General features: G+C 37.5%; 1 protein-coding gene across 2 annotated transcripts in view; it reads left to right on the top strand.

Annotated features, from left to right (window-relative positions):
- The window catches only part of LOC140233464 (Y+L amino acid transporter 2-like), a 63,207-nt gene extending 56,906 nt beyond the window's left edge, over window positions 1-6,301 (top strand). For both annotated transcript variants that reach the window (XM_072313583.1, XM_072313584.1), the window contains exons 8-10: window positions 3,064-3,213; window positions 3,888-4,065; window positions 5,455-6,301. In XM_072313583.1, the coding sequence (XP_072169684.1) occupies window positions 3,064-3,213; window positions 3,888-4,065; window positions 5,455-5,516 (390 nt within the window). In that variant the 3' untranslated portion in view covers window positions 5,517-6,301. The remainder of the gene's footprint in view (window positions 1-3,063; window positions 3,214-3,887; window positions 4,066-5,454) is intronic.
- The last annotated feature ends 12,159 nt before the right edge of the window (window positions 6,302-18,460 follow it).

The raw sequence follows: 18,460 nt of genomic DNA, 5'->3' as shown, positions 1-18,460 counted from the left end.
GTCACATGGTCCTTGGGCGAGTGTACCCGTATGTCTGCGGCTTTTTGTTCCCCTTCCTCTACCCCCTCCCCCCCCCCCCACTTCACCCTTTTCACGGTTTCACATATATGTTGCTCTCCTGTAGACTTAATCAGAATTCAAATTTGGGGAAAAAAGATTGGAAAAACACCATTTAACACCTAAGCGTTTTCCCCGTGTCTATTTTATATAAAGAGTCCAAACTTGCACAAAAGTGATAACATTGTAAGAATGAACATTTTACATTTAGAAGCCAGAAACCAGCACGAAGGACGTTTTGAAATATTTCATGGAGATGGGGCAAAAGAAAAATACAAATCAAATCAAAACATCCCCCGAAAAAAAAAAAAAAAAAAAAAAAAAGGGGTATACCATCTTCGATTGCTGATGGAGCACTGACCTATCTGGTGTTTATGGTATCGATGGGTCTAATAGCTGAGAACTGAATGCCGGAGGCACGTGTTGTGAAAGTCACGTTAATGACATGCATGGTAAACGCCCGTTTCTAAATTTGCTTTCATAACACATCCTCGAGCAGGCGGACGAACGGTGCGTGACTGGGCAAGTGCATATGGACGGCTCTGAAGTGTTGAATTTGATGCCAATATTACACCAAATCAATTCTTTTTCTAAACTCATAGAACATACACACGCCCACACACGCACATGTATTTATATATTATATTTATATAATTATATATTGTAGTCGTGAGAAATAGTTGGCACAATATTTCTTGCATATGTGTATTTCAAACTCTAAATGCCGACAAGTTCTTCTAAAAAGGGAAACCTTGTTGATGCACTTTCAGGGGTGGGGATAGGGGATTACAAAATAAATCAATAGCAAAAATAAACAGCAACAAAACACGCGACTATCACGTGATTCCTGAGCAAAGCTGAAACTTAACCAACCCTCAACCTTTAATCATTGTTTTATACTACCAGTTTCTAGCAAAGCATTTCTCGGAAATCGGATCGTCTAGCCGTAAGATATACGATAGGTGGCTGGCTTTATTTTTCTCCCTTCGAGAACTGAGACGAGTGAACTGTGCATGGAAAATATTAATAACAGTAATTTACCGCATTTAGCTTGGAAAAGGGATGTGCAAGGTGCTTCAAAGCCACTTGCCTGCTTGCCGGCTGTGGCCCGAACCGAATGCTTATAGCAGGGCTCCACACTAACTTTTATTTTTGGTGGCCCAAAGGCAAACATCCGACCTGTTTTGGTGGCCCGATCAGGCCACCAAATTCTTCATTTCTGAAATTTTGGTGGCCCGACGTGCGTTTTTGGTGGCCCGGGCTACCGTTAGTGTCGAGCCCTGCCTATAGAGTACTAGTATTTCTTTTGATATCTGTCGCCGTTCGATACATGTACTAGGTTTAGCGCCCGCAGTTCCCATTTCGATTTAGGTGCTAGATATATAGGAATATTCAATTATCTTGGATGTGAATGTGCTGATGAATAACATAATGAGTAACATAGCAATGTTACTCATATTCAACACACACCCTGAAACGGCATGGTATGAAACTTTATACAGAAAAAGTACCTGAAGCACCGTGTATGAATGAATATTCCATAACCGCGGGAAGAAAGAATCGCCGCAGAGGCTGCGCTTTGAAACCCAAACAATCTGCAATGATTGGAATGACATGTCAAGAAGCAATTTATAGAGCAGTCGTCTGGCTGATGATTTTACTCCCAGCTGTAGCCGTCCGTTTAAGTCTTTCTTATTTTCACACAGTGGACATCCCTTTTTAAATTCGAAGGATAGATTGGACACGACAGGATAGTGCTTAAGAGATAAAACTCTTGTTGTTTAGATGACAGGCACGGTAACCTTTTTTCCAGTATTTTCCGTTGCGCAGTCTAGGAGTGTTAAGTTTTCAGAGATAGTACTTCTGCCATAAGTAGCCGAAGTCCGTGTTAAATAGCGTCCTTTTGTCGGGGTTTTATTCGAAATGATGGGACATCGATTATCTCCGACGGCTCATCGGGTTGAAAAGCGGGTTAATGTAGTCTCGATTGTTTTCGAATGTCAGGGATCAATTGCCTTTCCCAAACACGCATTCCAAACTTTGGTCTTTTGCCCGAATGCCCTTTCACGTCTTCGTGTTGATGTTCGTTATTGACAATATTGATTAAATCTCCGACAACCTGGCAAGGGAAATGGGATGTGATTTACTGTTTAGAATTCCAAATTTAGATTTTAGACATGATTATTTGCCTAACCTTTTGAATCGTGACTGTGCCTTGATTTAGTAGATTTTTTCTATAGACATGATGGTAAAAAAGTGTTGGTCACATATTTAGCTGTGACTAGAGGCCCGCGATAGATTCCTTGTATTTTAACCTCTGTCTTTATGACTGCTTGAATATATTTTAGTCTTGTTAAATCATCTCCCTATGTTTGAATATTTTTTTGCCCCTTTAAACTTGAACTCAATGCCCCTTTCTCTGACCCTGTGTGACCTCAGAAGGAAACTTACTCTTGCTACCCAGTCTTTTTTTCCCTTCAAACCCATGAACATTTTCCTCTTTGCCAAAGAGTAAATGCTTTCTTGTAGCGTAGAATTTGCCAAATCATTATTGTCTTTTAACCCAGCCCTTTCATGTCATTACATTCAATGTACTGGCAGTGAGAAGCTGAAATGCTTTTATCTAAAGACAGGAAAATTATTACTGCTGTCTTTGTTGTTATTTTTCTGTTAGCTTGCACCTCTCTTCATTAAGTCATTTCCTTTGAATGATGCCCATACAGCCAAGGCCTAGATATCATATGTTGTTAGCATCTGGATGTCATTCTTTGCAATCCACTTTGATGTCCCTGTAAGGGAGGGTTCCGTCCATAGTGTGTATAAGAGGGTGTGTGTAGAACACCACCTGGCCGACGTCTCACAAACACTAGATTTAATATTTGTTGTCGTCATTGTAGGATTCACTTCCAATGTTAAAGGTGAGGTTGACATGTAATGAACTGAGTCCCAATTGCAAGATGAATATTTCTGGATAATTTTCTCTCTCTTCGTTGTCTCAAATTTTAGTGTTTGCTGTCGGTGATGTATGTGTTCGTACCTACCATCGACTCCCTCTTAAACTACTTCAGCTTCATGACTTGGTTGTCCATCGGTGCTGCTGTCTGCGGACAAATTTACCTCAGATTCACTCGCCCCGACATGGAGAGACCGATAAAAGTAATCTATTCCATCTCCTTTATTAATGACATTATTACCTCTATACTTCAAATGTTCTGTTAAGATGATTTCTTTTTAGCATTTTCATTTTAAAATATACTTTTTGGTTGGAATTAATGCTATGCTCTCTCAGTAATTAGATCGACCTTCTTCAGCTGAATAGTGTGGTTTGCTTTGCTCTGAGTATTGATTTCACCGATCTTGTTTTACTTCAGTATTTGTGAAGTAATAGAGAGCAGGAACTAATTTGATGTGACATAAACTGTAGAGAAAGTCAGAAACAAAATAATTTCATGTCATTTACAGATAAATTTACACAGGCTTTTTGCAAGTGTTTTTTTTCGGGGGGGGGGGTGGAGGAAATAATGTGAAACATGTTTGTGTTTTGAAACTCACTTAATAGAGGAAAAGAGGAAAAAGCTCAAAAAAATAATGTTTATTATAATCAAACAATATTCTGTTAACCAAAAAAAAAAAAAACAATCAAATGTACTGCATTTCTTTTTGTCAACTCATAAAACACTGACAAAGTAAATAAGATGTTATGATGCCAAGATACAGCACCTAATACAAGTAATGTGTTTTCTTCGACTTGATGAGTTCTGATGCTGATTAGATGATGAAAAGTTCATATTTAAGTCTTGGTTGCTTGCCTGTTTGTTTTCTACCTGCAGTACCCCATCCTGCTTCCAATCACCTTTGTCTTGGCCTGTGTGTTTCTGGTCATCATGGGTACTGTGGCTGCACCCCAAGACACTCTTATTGGTCTGGCTATCACACTGACAGGCTTTCCAGTCTACTTCCTCTGTATCTGGTGGCAGAACAAACCAGCTGCTGTCCTGAAATTTAATCGTAAGTGCAAATATATCATGAATGATGACGATAATAGCTTATATTCATATTGAATTTGAAATCAATAGAACAGTTTATGACTGTGTTCATACCATCTACATATTTTTGTGTGGTTCATTATGGTTACTCCTGATAATGAAACTTGCCCGCACAAGTTGTTATGTTAACCCAGTTAACAGAATTAAGAGAGGCTAAAAGTGGTGTGATATTAAAACATTTGAGTAAATATATTAGCACTGAGGGTATTAACAAAAGGATAAAATTGATCATTACAGCCTTGGTGATGATAGTGGTAATGAATCGTCTCCCCACATATCCAACTCCTTTACTTCTTAAAAAGCTTAACTTAGTCAGTGACTGAGGAAAAATGTAGATCTGTCATGTTTAGTTTATGAAATGAATATGAAATCAAATGATTGAGGAAAGACTTCAGGTTTTTCTAAAGTAGACTTTAATACAAATTTGCTGACGGTGCTTTTGCTGTTTTGGCCACTAAATGACTATGCAAACCCACAAGGTTATATTGAACGAATGATAAGTACACTGTATATGTGTCAGCCATCATGCCCTTCATCTGTTTAAGGACATTTAAACTTCTTGTGAGGAAGTCAGATATTATTATACAGAAGACAGAGACACTTCATGGTTGACTGAATGAGATGAGATAAGCATGCTATTCGTCAGAGCTGTACTAACATGTATAAGTGGAGATGAGAATTGGGCTTTTAACTTTTTGCAAGATACCAAGAAAACACCTACGAAATAGTACAGTGCATACCATTTTAGGAGGAATTCAAAGTTTATTTGATAAAAATTGGGTTTGGAATGACGAAACATCCAAAAACAAAGTAAAACAAAGCGATTGTAATAAAGTGTGGGTCCCACACTACTAGAATCGCTCTGTTTTGGATATCTCAGCCATTTCAAAACCAATTTTCATCAAATAAACGTTGAATTCCTCGTGGAATTACATGCTCTTTCATATTTCACAAGAGGTTTCTCATTATCTCACCAAAAAATGTTAGAAACCTAAAATTAGGTCTCAACCAAAACTGTACGATCCCTTTAAGGCTCCCTAGATTATTTTAATACAGATGTTAAGGTACATGTATTATAGTTGCTGTTTTTTCTGACTTTTTCATTTGGTAGATCTAAATCAATATGATACAAGTTAGAAAAGCAGGCAGAAAACTCAGCCCATTATTTTTGAGAGTACAAGTTACTTACCTCATGTAGGGGCTTGTCATTCCTTAAGGGTCAAGGACTATGAAGGTATCGTGTAAAGGGTTGAGGACCATAAACAGCCAGATATTGACACCTCTACCCCCTCCCCCCCCCCCCCATCCATAACTTCATCAAGCTATTCCAATCTTGTTTTTCTATCTGTAGGAGCAATTACCCGCATTGTTCAGAAGCTGCTGATTGTAGTCGGAGAAGAGAAGGAAGAGTAAGTCATCTTCTTTTGACGGACCCGGCTCAAACATCTCCGTCTCTTCGACTCCTCTGTTTTAGTCTTTGCACAAGGACACCTTTTCACTGAGTGTGGAATTTTCAACCAGCTCCTTCATCTGTGCCACATAGGGGACCTAGAGGCACTTGTTGCCCAATCTTCTGTCCATCGGTCTTTTTTGTAATGACTTCTCGTTACCGAAATTTGTAAACGTCAGACCAGCATGAGCTGTCATGGCCAAACTTGGTCAAAGAGCAAAGAACACTACAAAGGTAAACTGAGATCTTATTAGAACAAAGTTACCAGGAACTAGAGCCTGTTATGTAAGTTTACATTTCTAGTCATTATTCAAGATATTCCCTGAAATTCTGCATTGTACTGTGAAAGACAGTGGTTCAGCAGTTAATGTCCAGTTTCTGTTCAAATTTAGATTGTAACTTCAATTGTAAGAATTTTTGCTATGATTGAAAATCTAGGTCTGGGGGGTGTTTCATCAACGTTTGTCAGCACAAAAAGTTGTCATCGCTGACAATCACCATATTAACAGTAAGTGACCAGAGCATCTCAGCCAATCGAAACCAAGGATTTTGCTGAAATTGGTCAGCACCGACAGTTGTCAGCGCTGACAAGCGTTGATGACACACCCCCAGATCAATTTAAGCTGTGACAGAGCAACTTATTGTTGGTATTCCAGTGTAGGAAATGTATGGAGATGGGCAAGAGCAAACTTTGAAATTTGACAATTTTGGTAATAATTGGAACTTGAATTCTGTCAAAAAAAAAACAACAAAACAACAAAAAAAAGGTGGTACATAAGGATTGACTTTGAGAATGGAGCTTCTGAAGGTGATCCAAGTTTGGAGACATCTCTTGGTTAGTACCAGGATATCTACTAGTGAGATATTTTTTGTTACGCATAGTACTTACCACTCAACAGATACAACTTTAAGGTACAATGCAGATCCAGTATAAGGTGTCTGACCACTTAGAGGTGTGTGAGGGCGAGGTCTTGGAATGTATTTGTGATGTGTGACAATTATTTTGTGACAATCTTTCATGTTGAGAAAGATACACTGTGCTAGGAAACCACCCAAAGAAACCCAGAGTTGAGAAATGGTCTTAGATGAAACCAAGGACTAGTCTGGGGTTATAAGAAACAGCTGATGGAGTTACTGCTAGTTTCAAATGTGTATATGATGGTATCTTGGCTGAAATTTGGTTAACTCTGGTGCACATAATAGCAAGTGTGCTGCATGGCCTGTATATGCCTTCTGACTGTTGTTACAAAGACCTCAGCTTGTGTGGCAGTGTTGAAGATCTCCACTTAGAGACATTAAACCTCTCTCAACTGAGTTTCGTGTGAAATGTCACAGCTTTTTGAAAACTGGTAACCAATTACAGTTCAGCTGTTTGGTTTATTGAGTACATTGACTCGATGCACTGGTTAATAGGAGTATGTAGATAGGTAAATACTGTATACGCCATTATTTTCACGTACAGATATTTTCGCAAATGATGAGGTCATAGACATTTTCGCGAGATGTTGTTTTCGCGAATCGTCGCCAACGCTTACATTAATGCTCTATTAAAAAGGCACATGGAGACAATTTCGCGTGTTGGTAAATTCGCGATCCAACTGCAGTTCGCGAAATTCGCGAAAATTAAACCCGCGCGAAAATAACGGTGTATACAGTAATCTCGAAATTAAAATTTCAAAGTTGCTCTCTCTTTTTTTCTTTTTTTTTTTTTGTCTATTGGGAAACATGATTATTATGGATATATTGGTCTGAAATATTGTAGTGATATTTTGAACTCAAATGTGCCTCATTGTTCATATGGATTGAACTCACCATTTTTTAAAGGGAAGAGTGGGTATTGACTGACAGCAATTTAAAGATGTAAGCTACACTGCATTTTTCAGTCACAGGTCTTCCAAACAGTATGTTTATGATAATGGATGCAGTTCTTTCAAATGATCAATGCAGTCGTTGATATTTGTCACAGAAGTTGAATCACTTTCACCTTGTGTTAACGTGAAGAGGGATTATCAACTTTCATTAAGCATTCCATGTTGATATGTGACTCTTCTTTTTTTATTTTGTATATGTTCTCTTGTTTTTTGGTCAATGCAATATTTGACAGTATGTATCGTGTTGTTCTTTTTTTTTTTTTTTTTTTTTTTAGGAAACTCTAGCTTGGTGCATGATGTGTAGTAGTTATAGATAAGAAGTGGGAAGCAGGGTCGACGATCAAGTGAAGAGTCTTGGTTGACTCATTGATCATTACTGTGCCGCTTTAGTGTCTTGTCGCTTGCTGTGTTTTCATGTCTTTTCCTCCCTGTTTGTCCCTCCCGTCTCGTTATGCCACTCTCTGTGATGGTTCACTCTTGGATCATTCTCTCATGTCCCATTGTATCAAATCTCTCTTGCTTACCCAGAAAAAAAAAAAGAAATAGCAGAGGAAATTGGGATTGCAAGGCTGCAAGTACCCACTGAGACTGAAAGAAGAGTTATTGTGCAATATTTTATCACTCTGTCAACTCTTCTTGTATTAACTAACAGTCTTTATGCTGTAAATAGGACAACTTTTGTTTTTTGATCTTGTCATGGAATTGCCCTTTCATTCCAAGCTGTAATCTAGACGATAAAAGGAACATCAATCTTTTGCATCTGAGGTGGTGGTTATTTGCTGCTGCTTTGTCAGGAGGAAGAATTCTGTTCCAGATGAAAGCTATAAATAAAAGTAAAGAAAAGACAAGTTAAAAGCATTGAGGCATAGTCTTAGTGCAGTTGTACCTCAATATAGCAATATGCTATTGTGCTTACTTATCTAGTCCAAACGTGTAATGCCTTTCAATTTTGGCTTGTGTGTTAGAATATTTTAAGATGGATATAAACACAGAATGCATCCCGTCAACATAATGTATAAAATCTCTTATTATTCAAGTTTCTAAGGCTGTATCCCTATCAACATTTCGTGTTCAGCCTTGGTGCAACAAGAACACAAATTTATCATTGTAAAGATACTGAGGCCACTGTATCATCTCTTGAATAGATAACGTAGGGGTCTGGTTTGCAGATGACTTGAAAAATCTGCCAGTTGTGCCATCATTCATAGACGAAGTACAGGGTTCTCCATTTCTTTGCCCAAATGCTTGCATTGCCATTGTAAATACAAATTTGTGATGTAGTTATCAGGTGATTTTCGTTGGCAGCCTTCCCCCTCCCCTGTAGATGGAGGGGAAAAATAAAACAGATCACAGCCAATGTTAAAAAATTAAAATAGAAAATAAAATAAGCTGTCATCCTCACCTGTGCTAAAGGTTTCGAGGCTGCATCGTTACGGTTTACATTGTTTATATTTTGTTACCTCATTGCTGTGCTTGTGTAGAAATATTAATGTAGAGGATTATTACAACTTCCGTCAACTGAACTTATTTCTTGTGTAAACAGAAATGTAATAAGAACATGATGTAATGTAGGCGATTGTGGGTTTGATGAACGCCAAATGTCTTCATCGATATGAAGAATTGGTCCTGTATGTTGATAGTCATGGGTGCTTCAGGCACACGGAACTCGTTACTTGTTACTCGCCGTGCCTCAATCATTTGGTTCGTTCTTTTTTTTTTCTTTGTGTCAATCATCATTGCTAGCGTACTGACATGTTTCCATTTTCTGCCTCATTTTGTATTTATTTGCGAATGATTATTGTGTTGTTATTGTTATAATTGTTATTGTTATTTGTATATTCGTTAATATGTTATCTTTGTGGTCATCATTCCTTCTTTCAGTGTAATGGTGTGATGGTAGGTAGGCCTAAATTAATGGTGAAGATTATTACACGTTTCTGAGATACAGTGTATTAGAATTTGCTGCAGATGTAGGAATACACCACTTCATTACCACAGCTTCCAAGTAAGCTGCTACACGACTACCTCTTGTCTATTTGAAACACAACCATGGTTTCCCTAGCACATCATTGTCACTCCTTTGATCTTTTCTCCGTCACCAAACAACGTGATAGAAGTGACACAGTGCGGCTGGCTGGGATAGATTTGCTTCTTTAAAAAAAATAAATTAAAGTATTGTCATCGTTTCATATAGTCTTCAATTCCTTTATTACTTAACTTGATTCAAGTTGGAACAGGGCTTGTAAGAATTTTCGGCCGTTCGAACAACAATCATTATATTCTGAGATTTCTATGCATAATTTTCAGGAGCATTGAATTATTCGTAAACCATTTTTTTTTTTGGATGAAAAAAAAGAGCAAATATCATTTGTAGAATTTCAGGTCACAATACTACGCAAAGTGTGAGATGACTAGACATACGTAGGTGTATTATCGAATCATTCGTGATTTAACGGTTGTAGGTCTTACATTTCGTCTCCAACGCTCGATTTCAATCAGTTTAGTCAAACATGGGTTTATTTATTACTGGTCGTTTTCACTGTTAGATTACTTTTGTGGAAGCCTGCAGACTGACAGGAACAACGTTCAAGATATTAATTTGACACTGGTCATTTTGGGATTGTCTGCCACTTCTACAAAGTGTCACGAGATAACACAGTGTGTTGGTAATCTTGCGTTTGCGATTTTTTTTTTTTTTTTTTTTTGGTGTTTTTTCTTTGGTCCATGTGTGTGTGTATGTGTGTGTGTGTTTTGAGGGGGTGGTGTAGCTTTGCTAGACAATGTTACTCGAACGAAGCGAAATGTTTTCAAGAGCAGTACATCTGTTATGTGTCAAAAAGTACGTTGCAGTGTAAAAAGTCAGTTGCCGTGTAAAAAGTCATTACTCTGCTATCTAGGTTGAGAGGTTCGTTCTATGGTGACGTTTCAGTAGGATGATAAAACCACGTTCTTCCATTGTACATTGAAAACGGACTTTCGTTCTATTTTGTTTGATGTACTAGTAGATCTTGTGTGTGTGTGTGTGCGCGCACGCATGTGCGTGTCCATACGCACATTTTATTTTTTCTCTCTCGGCCTGACTTTGCTGTGGACAGGAATGACTCTTTTGGCTTTGTCCACTATTATTTTTTCCTCGTTTCGCACTGTCCCGTAGTGTTGGAGCATGATTCTTCCCGCAGCGTCAGAAAAGTAAAGCTTATCGCACTGTAGGCCTATGGGACTCCATTGCAGTCCGCTCGTTTATTTGGAAGTTAGTCACTGTTTTTGCACGAAAAGTCCGAAAATTAATCTCAGAACGCTGAAGTCAGCAAAGTTATACATGATGTGTATGAGGAAATCGCTATGAAATTCCGTTTTGTGATGACTTGATTGTGTAACTTTATCGTTTTATCGTTTTTTAATCGTTGAAATCATTTAAGGATAGCATTTTCTTTATAAAACAATGAAAGAAGCCGATATTAAGCCCCGCTATATCACAAAGACTGCATGATTGTATTTGCAAAAGGCAATTTATATATGTGAATATTTTTTGTTTGCTTTGTGTGGAGAATATACAACAAGATAATGAATTTGCTTTGAAGAGTGTAAATATTCGATTTAGAGAGTCCGTTTGGGGAGAGAAGTTCGTTGTGTTAACCATTTATATTTTGGAAATGTTAGATGAATTAATAGAAATTTGGAGTGAGTTCTTTCTGCCGTGATAAAGTATGCCTGATCTTCATTGTCTTGCTTTCTTTCATCTGCGCAAAAATAAGACGGCTTGTATTTGGTGGATATCAAAATACTAAACGTTAGTACCTTTTTGCCCGACAACGTGGTTGTTATCGGGGCTATGTATAGGACGTTGCCCCTGTTTTTTTACACATCGAACAATGACCGATTTCTCCAACGATCTTCTCTCCCCAGAGACGTACTGCTAAATTGTTGTAAAGTGTATAGAATATGGAATCGGACAAAAAAAAGTAAACGTACTCCTTTATGAAGAGAGAGATGTTAATTTTACGATTAAATTTTATACACTTCTTTATGCAATAGCAGTGAGCGACATTGCTTCGTGTGCGCTATCCAATTTAGTAATTAGCAGTTTGTGTGACGCCTAGTGAACTGATAGCCAGTATATTCTGGCTAGCCACTCGACAAGGTGTCGAAAGATCTCTTTATTTTTGTGTTGCTTATATCATGTACTATATACTGTGTAATAAAGGATTACGTTTCTTTCACGTGGTTGTTTGAACTTGTTTTACTTCTTGCCTGTCCTGTAGAGATTATACTATTCGTACCTATCCCCTTTTTTTTAATCACATTGAATGAGGAAACGTTGTGAGAGATTGTAATGTGGCATAAAAAATTGTCACCTTTTTATACCCCCTTATACACTTCGTGTATGAGGGGGTATATAGGAATCAGCGTGTGGTCGGTCGGTCGGGCGGTCCGTTGCAAATCTTGCGTCGCGAACTCCTTCTACAGTTTTGAAGCAATATTAATGAAACTTGATGTACATTATGACATTGAGGTGTCGATGTGCAAGACATGTTTTTGTTTTTGATTTTTGTTTTTGATTTTTTTTTTTTTTTCGGAGAAAGCGTTGCCATGGAACCAAAATTTTCCCAAAGCCTTGTGGAGGGTACTACTTCCACAGTATGTAAGCAATTTATTTCAAATTTGGCACGTATAATGATCTCTAGGTGTAGTTATGCAAGACACACGTTGTGTTTGTACCTGACAAGGTGTTGCCATGGTAACGGCATATATTCTTGAAACTCTTGTGGAGTGAACTACTTCCACAATTTTGAAGCTATTGAACTCAAGTTTGGTGTACAATATGACATTGATATGTAGATGTGCAAGATATATATACACACTGTATGTATGTGTGTGTGTGTGTGTGTGTGTGTGTGTGTGTGTATATATATATATATATATATATATATATATATATATAGCGAAGAATCAAGAAATAAACTAGTAATGCATTATTTCGCCAATAAGAATGAGTTTATTGAACAACTCAAATTTTCGGTGGCCTCCACCTTCTTCAGGAGTCTCGACGGGGAATGTCAATACCAAAACATAAATTGAACATAAAAAACATAAATTAAACATAAAAAACATAAATTGTAAATTGCTCTTTTTGTTCAATTTACGTTTTGGTATTGATATTCCCGTCGAGACTCCTGAAGAAGGTGGAGGCCACCGAAAATTTGAGTAGTTCAATAAACCCATTCTTATTGGTGAAATAATGCATTACTAGTTTTATTTCTTGATTCTTCGCTATATTGGAGCCAATACGTGAATTCGCAACATATATATATATATATATATATATATATATATATATATATATATATATATTTCAGATTTTTTTTTTTATTTTTTTTTTTTTTGGTTGGACAAGTATACTAAATCACACCCCTGCATGTACAAGTATACGCAATACGTATACGTATACGTGGAGTTCGAGATTGCAAGGACATCTCATTCAGCGAGGGCAGCCTTCGTAACTTGACCAAATAATGTCCGATTTCCGCACACTTTGCTGGTGTGTTCTTCTAATACACGTATTGCCGCATTTACTCAATCCATAGTACTTGGGTTTCATTCACGTGTATGAGGACATAATAATTCTGCAGCAAATTCCCCTAGGATTGACGGGTTAAGACAGGATTCTCCGTGACTACTGTATCACAAATAAAAGAAACTATGCTATGCAAATGCATGTTGACTTGTGATGATTCATGGATTGGGTTATACCCTCGACATCACAATGTATCTCTGTGTGACCAAGTAACGATCAAAATATTCATGTATAGGTCATGTATTTTATGATCATGATTTTTCTTCTATTTTTCTTCTGATTCCTTGGAACGCGCGCGCACACACACACACACACACACACACACACATAAACAAACAAACAAAACCAAGATTCTGTCAGTTGCATCGTCTGTCAATCATTGCTAAAGATCTAATACTTTACTTTGGAATGCATCTTTCTCTAGACTGAGCATAACTTGCATGTTTCCATATTACTAATATTAGAATTAGGAAAAACACTGCAAATAAATGATTATGCTATGCTCGCTCAAGGGTAAGGTGCGCTCCAATGTCTTTTGCTAATCATATTAGTACTTTAGCAATGATTGACAGATGATGTCACTTATAAAACTTAGAGAACAGGCGAGGAAAGCTTTTAGGAGCGGCAGTGTGTGTCTTTACGGTTAGCAAGCACGTACTTGGGACTTGACCACACTCATAGTCATTTATTCGTTACGTCATTAGAGTTTACGGAAGGCATGGGTAAAGTACTGTCCATGTAGTGCAAAAAGAATTAAGAAATCGGAGTATTATTCCAGAAGAGCAACAGGATTTCCTATATCCAACAATGAATACATATCATATCGCCAATCCTATCCCTGAAACTATAGTGCTTCAGGTATACATCGAGTCTTTCCAAGTTTAGATTTTAGAGGTTTGCGTTTGGGTTTTTTTTTTTTTTTTAAGTGATTTTCAGTCTGTGGTAATCTCAATGCAAATACGACAAATGTTAAAAGAAAAAAAAAATCTGTACTTTGTTGAAATTATGAAATTGTACTATACGGTTCGTAGTTTTTCATTGCGTTATTGTATCATTAGTATATGCGTTTCAAATAATGTAATCATAATATGTGTTGGAAATGAACGAAAACGAAACGAAAAACAGTGACGTTCCGATTTATTAACAAATGTCATTCAGTGTCCTTGTCATGTCCTTGTCATGTCCTTGTACGCAAGGCTGGTGATTACAACAGCTCGGCCTGATGTTTATAATCGTACATCCCAAAACATCTAGCAAGAAAAAGGAATTGCACTACAGATCATTCACGACACCCCTCATAGAAGAGATAATAAAGAGAGTGACACATGGCATCTTATATCTCTGAGATTTGTTCTTGATGGCTAGCATGGCAAAATAACAACAGAGCGAAAATATACATCAGTTAAGATTTCTTTCATGTCTTATGTATATACATACTTGAAATTGCAATAAGATTCTAACAAGAAATGATTGTTTTCTCAGCATATTTCGCTTGGTTGTTACGTATATGCAGAGAAAGGTGAATTCACGGACTTGCTAGTTCAGGAATGATTATTACGATCAGCTAGGAGTGAGTGTTGGTACTACACAACCCATACTGTTCCTTGTCACTGTAATTTGGACTTCTGAAAATTCTCCAATGATCGGGTGCAGGGTATAAGATTGATGAAACAAGAATAAGAATACCAATGCGTCGATAAAAGACGACTAATAATGAAGTCAAAGCACGGACATAATACTCGTTTTCCATGCATTCACGACTAGATTATTTTACGATACAATGTAAGTTCGAAGTGCGTATATAGTAGTTGTACAGCATGTGCGCATCGCCGTGTTTTTGTGTTGTTTTGTTTTAACTCTGCAAACTTTACACACCGATCTTGGGTTCAATAGAGATGGACTTTGATTCGCATAGATGGACGCGTTACAGATGATGGATGTTATATACACATATGCGTTTTTGGCAAAACACAGATGTTGCACACACATCACCCATACTATAGTGCACTCCTCTGACATATTACGAGTTGAGGATGCCCTGGTTTGGCATAAAGGGAAATTCCACCTCGCGTTAATGACAAAATTTAAGTCAAACAACAGAACAGTGAAAGTGTCAAAAGAAAAAAACACAAAGAAAAATAAATAAAAAGTAAAAGTTCACCAAACTTATCTGTCACAACTATTACGGTTCCTTGGAAACTGCATTTGGCGACGATAACAACGCCTGACTAATTTGCAATGGTTAGTGTATAGGGTTACATAAAAGATGTCATTTTCTCTTAAAGTCAGTAATTCAACCCAAACTACCCCTATAAAAGTCATTATTGCGAAGTTCAAATCTTGAATGAAGTCGAAAATTATTGTTTCTTTTTTGGATTTTCTTAATTTTGAAAGAGGATATTAAGCGAAGCTATACTATGTACAAGGAGACATTATAAAGGCAAGCGACACTATCACCTCACTTGATCGGCTCAGAGATTGTAACACTCGTCACTATATTTCAGTGAAAGACGGGACAAACTTTAAAAGTCCGTAGTTTGAATGAGTTGTCTTGTTTGGTTGTGTTTTCTTTTTCTTTTCTTTTTTCTTTTTTTTTTTGAGGGGGGGGGGGGGGTGTTTCATCATACTAAAACCGTCACTTTCCTTTTCTTTAATTTTATTCAAATAAAGTCAACTTCAACATCTGCATGGAGTGAAGTTGGGCTTTCCAGTTGTAGTACCGACTATATAAGATTATATAAAGAGCATTATACTAATATTTGTGACCCTGAAATACAGATTAATGACATTTAGCGTTAATGATGTGTCCATGTTTCAAAGAAAAAGAGCAGCTTACAGTAAAGTTTATGATGACAAATTGTGACTTTACACGAATCGACTTACGGGAACCTTTATCAATACTCTTTTTAAAATGGGCAGTCAGTAATCAATAGTAAATGCATGTTTAAAGGGACCATGAACACAGTTGTTTTCTGCAAGATTCTGTGATCACAAAAGCAATGATGTATAATCCCTCAATAGGATGGTACGACAGTGATTTCAAATCTTTATCTGGTCAGACTTATCCCACAAAGGTCTGCCAGGGGGATGGGGTGGAATATTCTCCTCACTTACATACCCGTAAATTTTGCATACCTCAGACTCATAAACAAAAAATGATTACATTCTTTTGAATGAATAATGTGTAAATACGCCATGTTAATACAGGGAATCTTTTTAGTACGAAGAGTAGGCTACATCATCAACATATTTATGAGCATACCAAGAAGGTATTCAAGAAAAACCATACGACGAATTGTCAGTACTTAGGCATACATGTTTTTTTTTAAAGTATTTCCATAGTCATCCTTTATAGGGATAGGCGATGGAAAGTCGTCGGACAAAGGTAGTAAAATACTATCAAATCTTAGTCACTTTTTCTTTTAGACTAAAGCCAACAAGAAACTCCCCACAACCACCATGATGATATTTTGCAAGGAGACGTGATGATATATACTGTACAGACAAAAGTAAGTTATTCTCACAGAGCCAAATGAGGGGAAAACTTTATAGAGATTGACGCATGCAGCATAATGGGCTGGTATATGTATATACCACTAAAAAGTATGATAAATCTGATTTTTTTTTTTGGGGGGGGGGCATGGGTCAAGTAAAAAGCTCTTCAGTTATCCACAGTCTTCCAATTCTTCTTCGTCTCGCTGTTTGCTTTAAAATTCCTTTTCAAAATTCGGAACTTCGTTTCCAGCTGTATACTTGATAGCAGACTACAGTCTGTTATCGCGTGATGGAGAGATGTCTCTATGTCCATAATATAATGTCTCCGATGTCGATAACCACGTGACTGAGTTTAGTTACTTTTTGTTAATTTAGTTTATTCATTTCTAGACATGTATTTCGTTGCGTTCTTATCTCCTCAATTACAGACAGTGCTGAGAGATCTATCTCTTCTTATTGTCTTTCTCTTATATCGCCTTAGTTCACTATCAACAGCCAAAAGATGTTCCTACAACTTTTTACCTTTGCATTGCCTTCAACATAGAATCGCCATGACCTACGCAAATTTTTCTAGGTCATCACCACACAGTAAACACCGAGCCTGTGGTCACTGAATACAGTGATTACAGGCACCAATTTGAAAGTATTGGAGAACTTAAAAGTAAGGCACTAGGTATGACGTAAAAAAAGAGCTTTGACAGGCTTGAAGAGCGCTATGTAAGATATCTTATGTACATTATGTGCTTTTAAAGGGGATGTCTGAATGCACATGGTGCAGCAGTATGGTTAGCAAAACTTAAGGTTCTTTAGGGATGCAATGATTATGCTCAACCCCTTTCGTTGCGACACACATTAAGATGAATGATGGTTTGTACAGTGGTATTAGAGAAAGAGGATCCTTACACGACACCTAATTTAAAAAAATAACGTTATCTATTAGAAGTCACAGTGTAACATTTGATTTCAAATGGGCGAGTGTCCCTATTGGGGACTTTGGCGTTTGAAACAAAGAAAAAAAATCGAGCTAGAATTCAGGTACTGTTTTATTGCTCACGGCCGGAACTTAGCCGTATTTCGATCAGAAAATGTTCACGTGCCACATAATGATTCCAAATGTGACAGTAACGGGGACAAAAATACTGAAGCGTATGAGAGCTTGGCAAACACGAAGATCATCTCTAGAATTCGTCATTTATTTAAAATTGCCAACTGACACCAAGATTTATCCGCATTCCAGTCCTTCTGAACCAAAGACGAGAAACTGGTCTCAGTAAAATTTGCTCGCCCTCAGTTATAGTTTCATGGATGCGGTATCCTACCACTTCCAAAGTACAATACACTCAATACATCAGCTACTGTTATTGACGTGCATGCCTGATTTACCCTTACGAAGTTTTTATTTAGAATTACTGTATGAGAGGAGCTTCTTGCATTGACACGGCGTCGCTTGCAACATTGTACAGCACATAGGTTTTGATGAACCGTCACTGCCTTCTTCTTGGCCTTGGTGCGAGTGACCAGTCATGTAACTGACCGAGATGGTGACTGAACCTTTTGGAATTCCAAATCCGAGTCCTTTTTTCCCCTTTTCTCGTGGAATCATCCTCTCAGGAGTGTGTTTGCAGTCTACCGGCAGCGTTCGCTCGCACTGTGCAAAACGTGAACATTTTATTTTTCGTCTCGCGAAGTCTCGCGTGCAGATTTCGGTGCACGAGATTATGAGAGAAGGCAACAGGCTTTGCGAGATCAATTGCTGATGTCTTTTAGAAGTACACTGCTCGCATTATTTTTAGACAAATATTGAAATAATACCTTACAGAATATGCACATCTTTTTAACAAAAATATTATCAAAACCAAAGCAATTTATGTGAGGAAGAAAACCGGCTTTCTTTTTTTTCTGCATTTTGTAAGGTGTCAGACTTTGCTGGATCCTGACCCTTCTACAAATTGGACGGCAACACCAA

Source organism: Diadema setosum, chromosome 9 (genome assembly GCF_964275005.1).
Source record: "Diadema setosum chromosome 9, eeDiaSeto1, whole genome shotgun sequence".
In the NCBI taxonomy this organism is placed as follows: Eukaryota; Metazoa; Echinodermata; class Echinoidea; order Diadematoida; family Diadematidae; genus Diadema; species Diadema setosum.
Note: the sequence above shows the minus strand (reverse complement) of the source record. Positions and strands in the feature narration are given on the sequence as shown.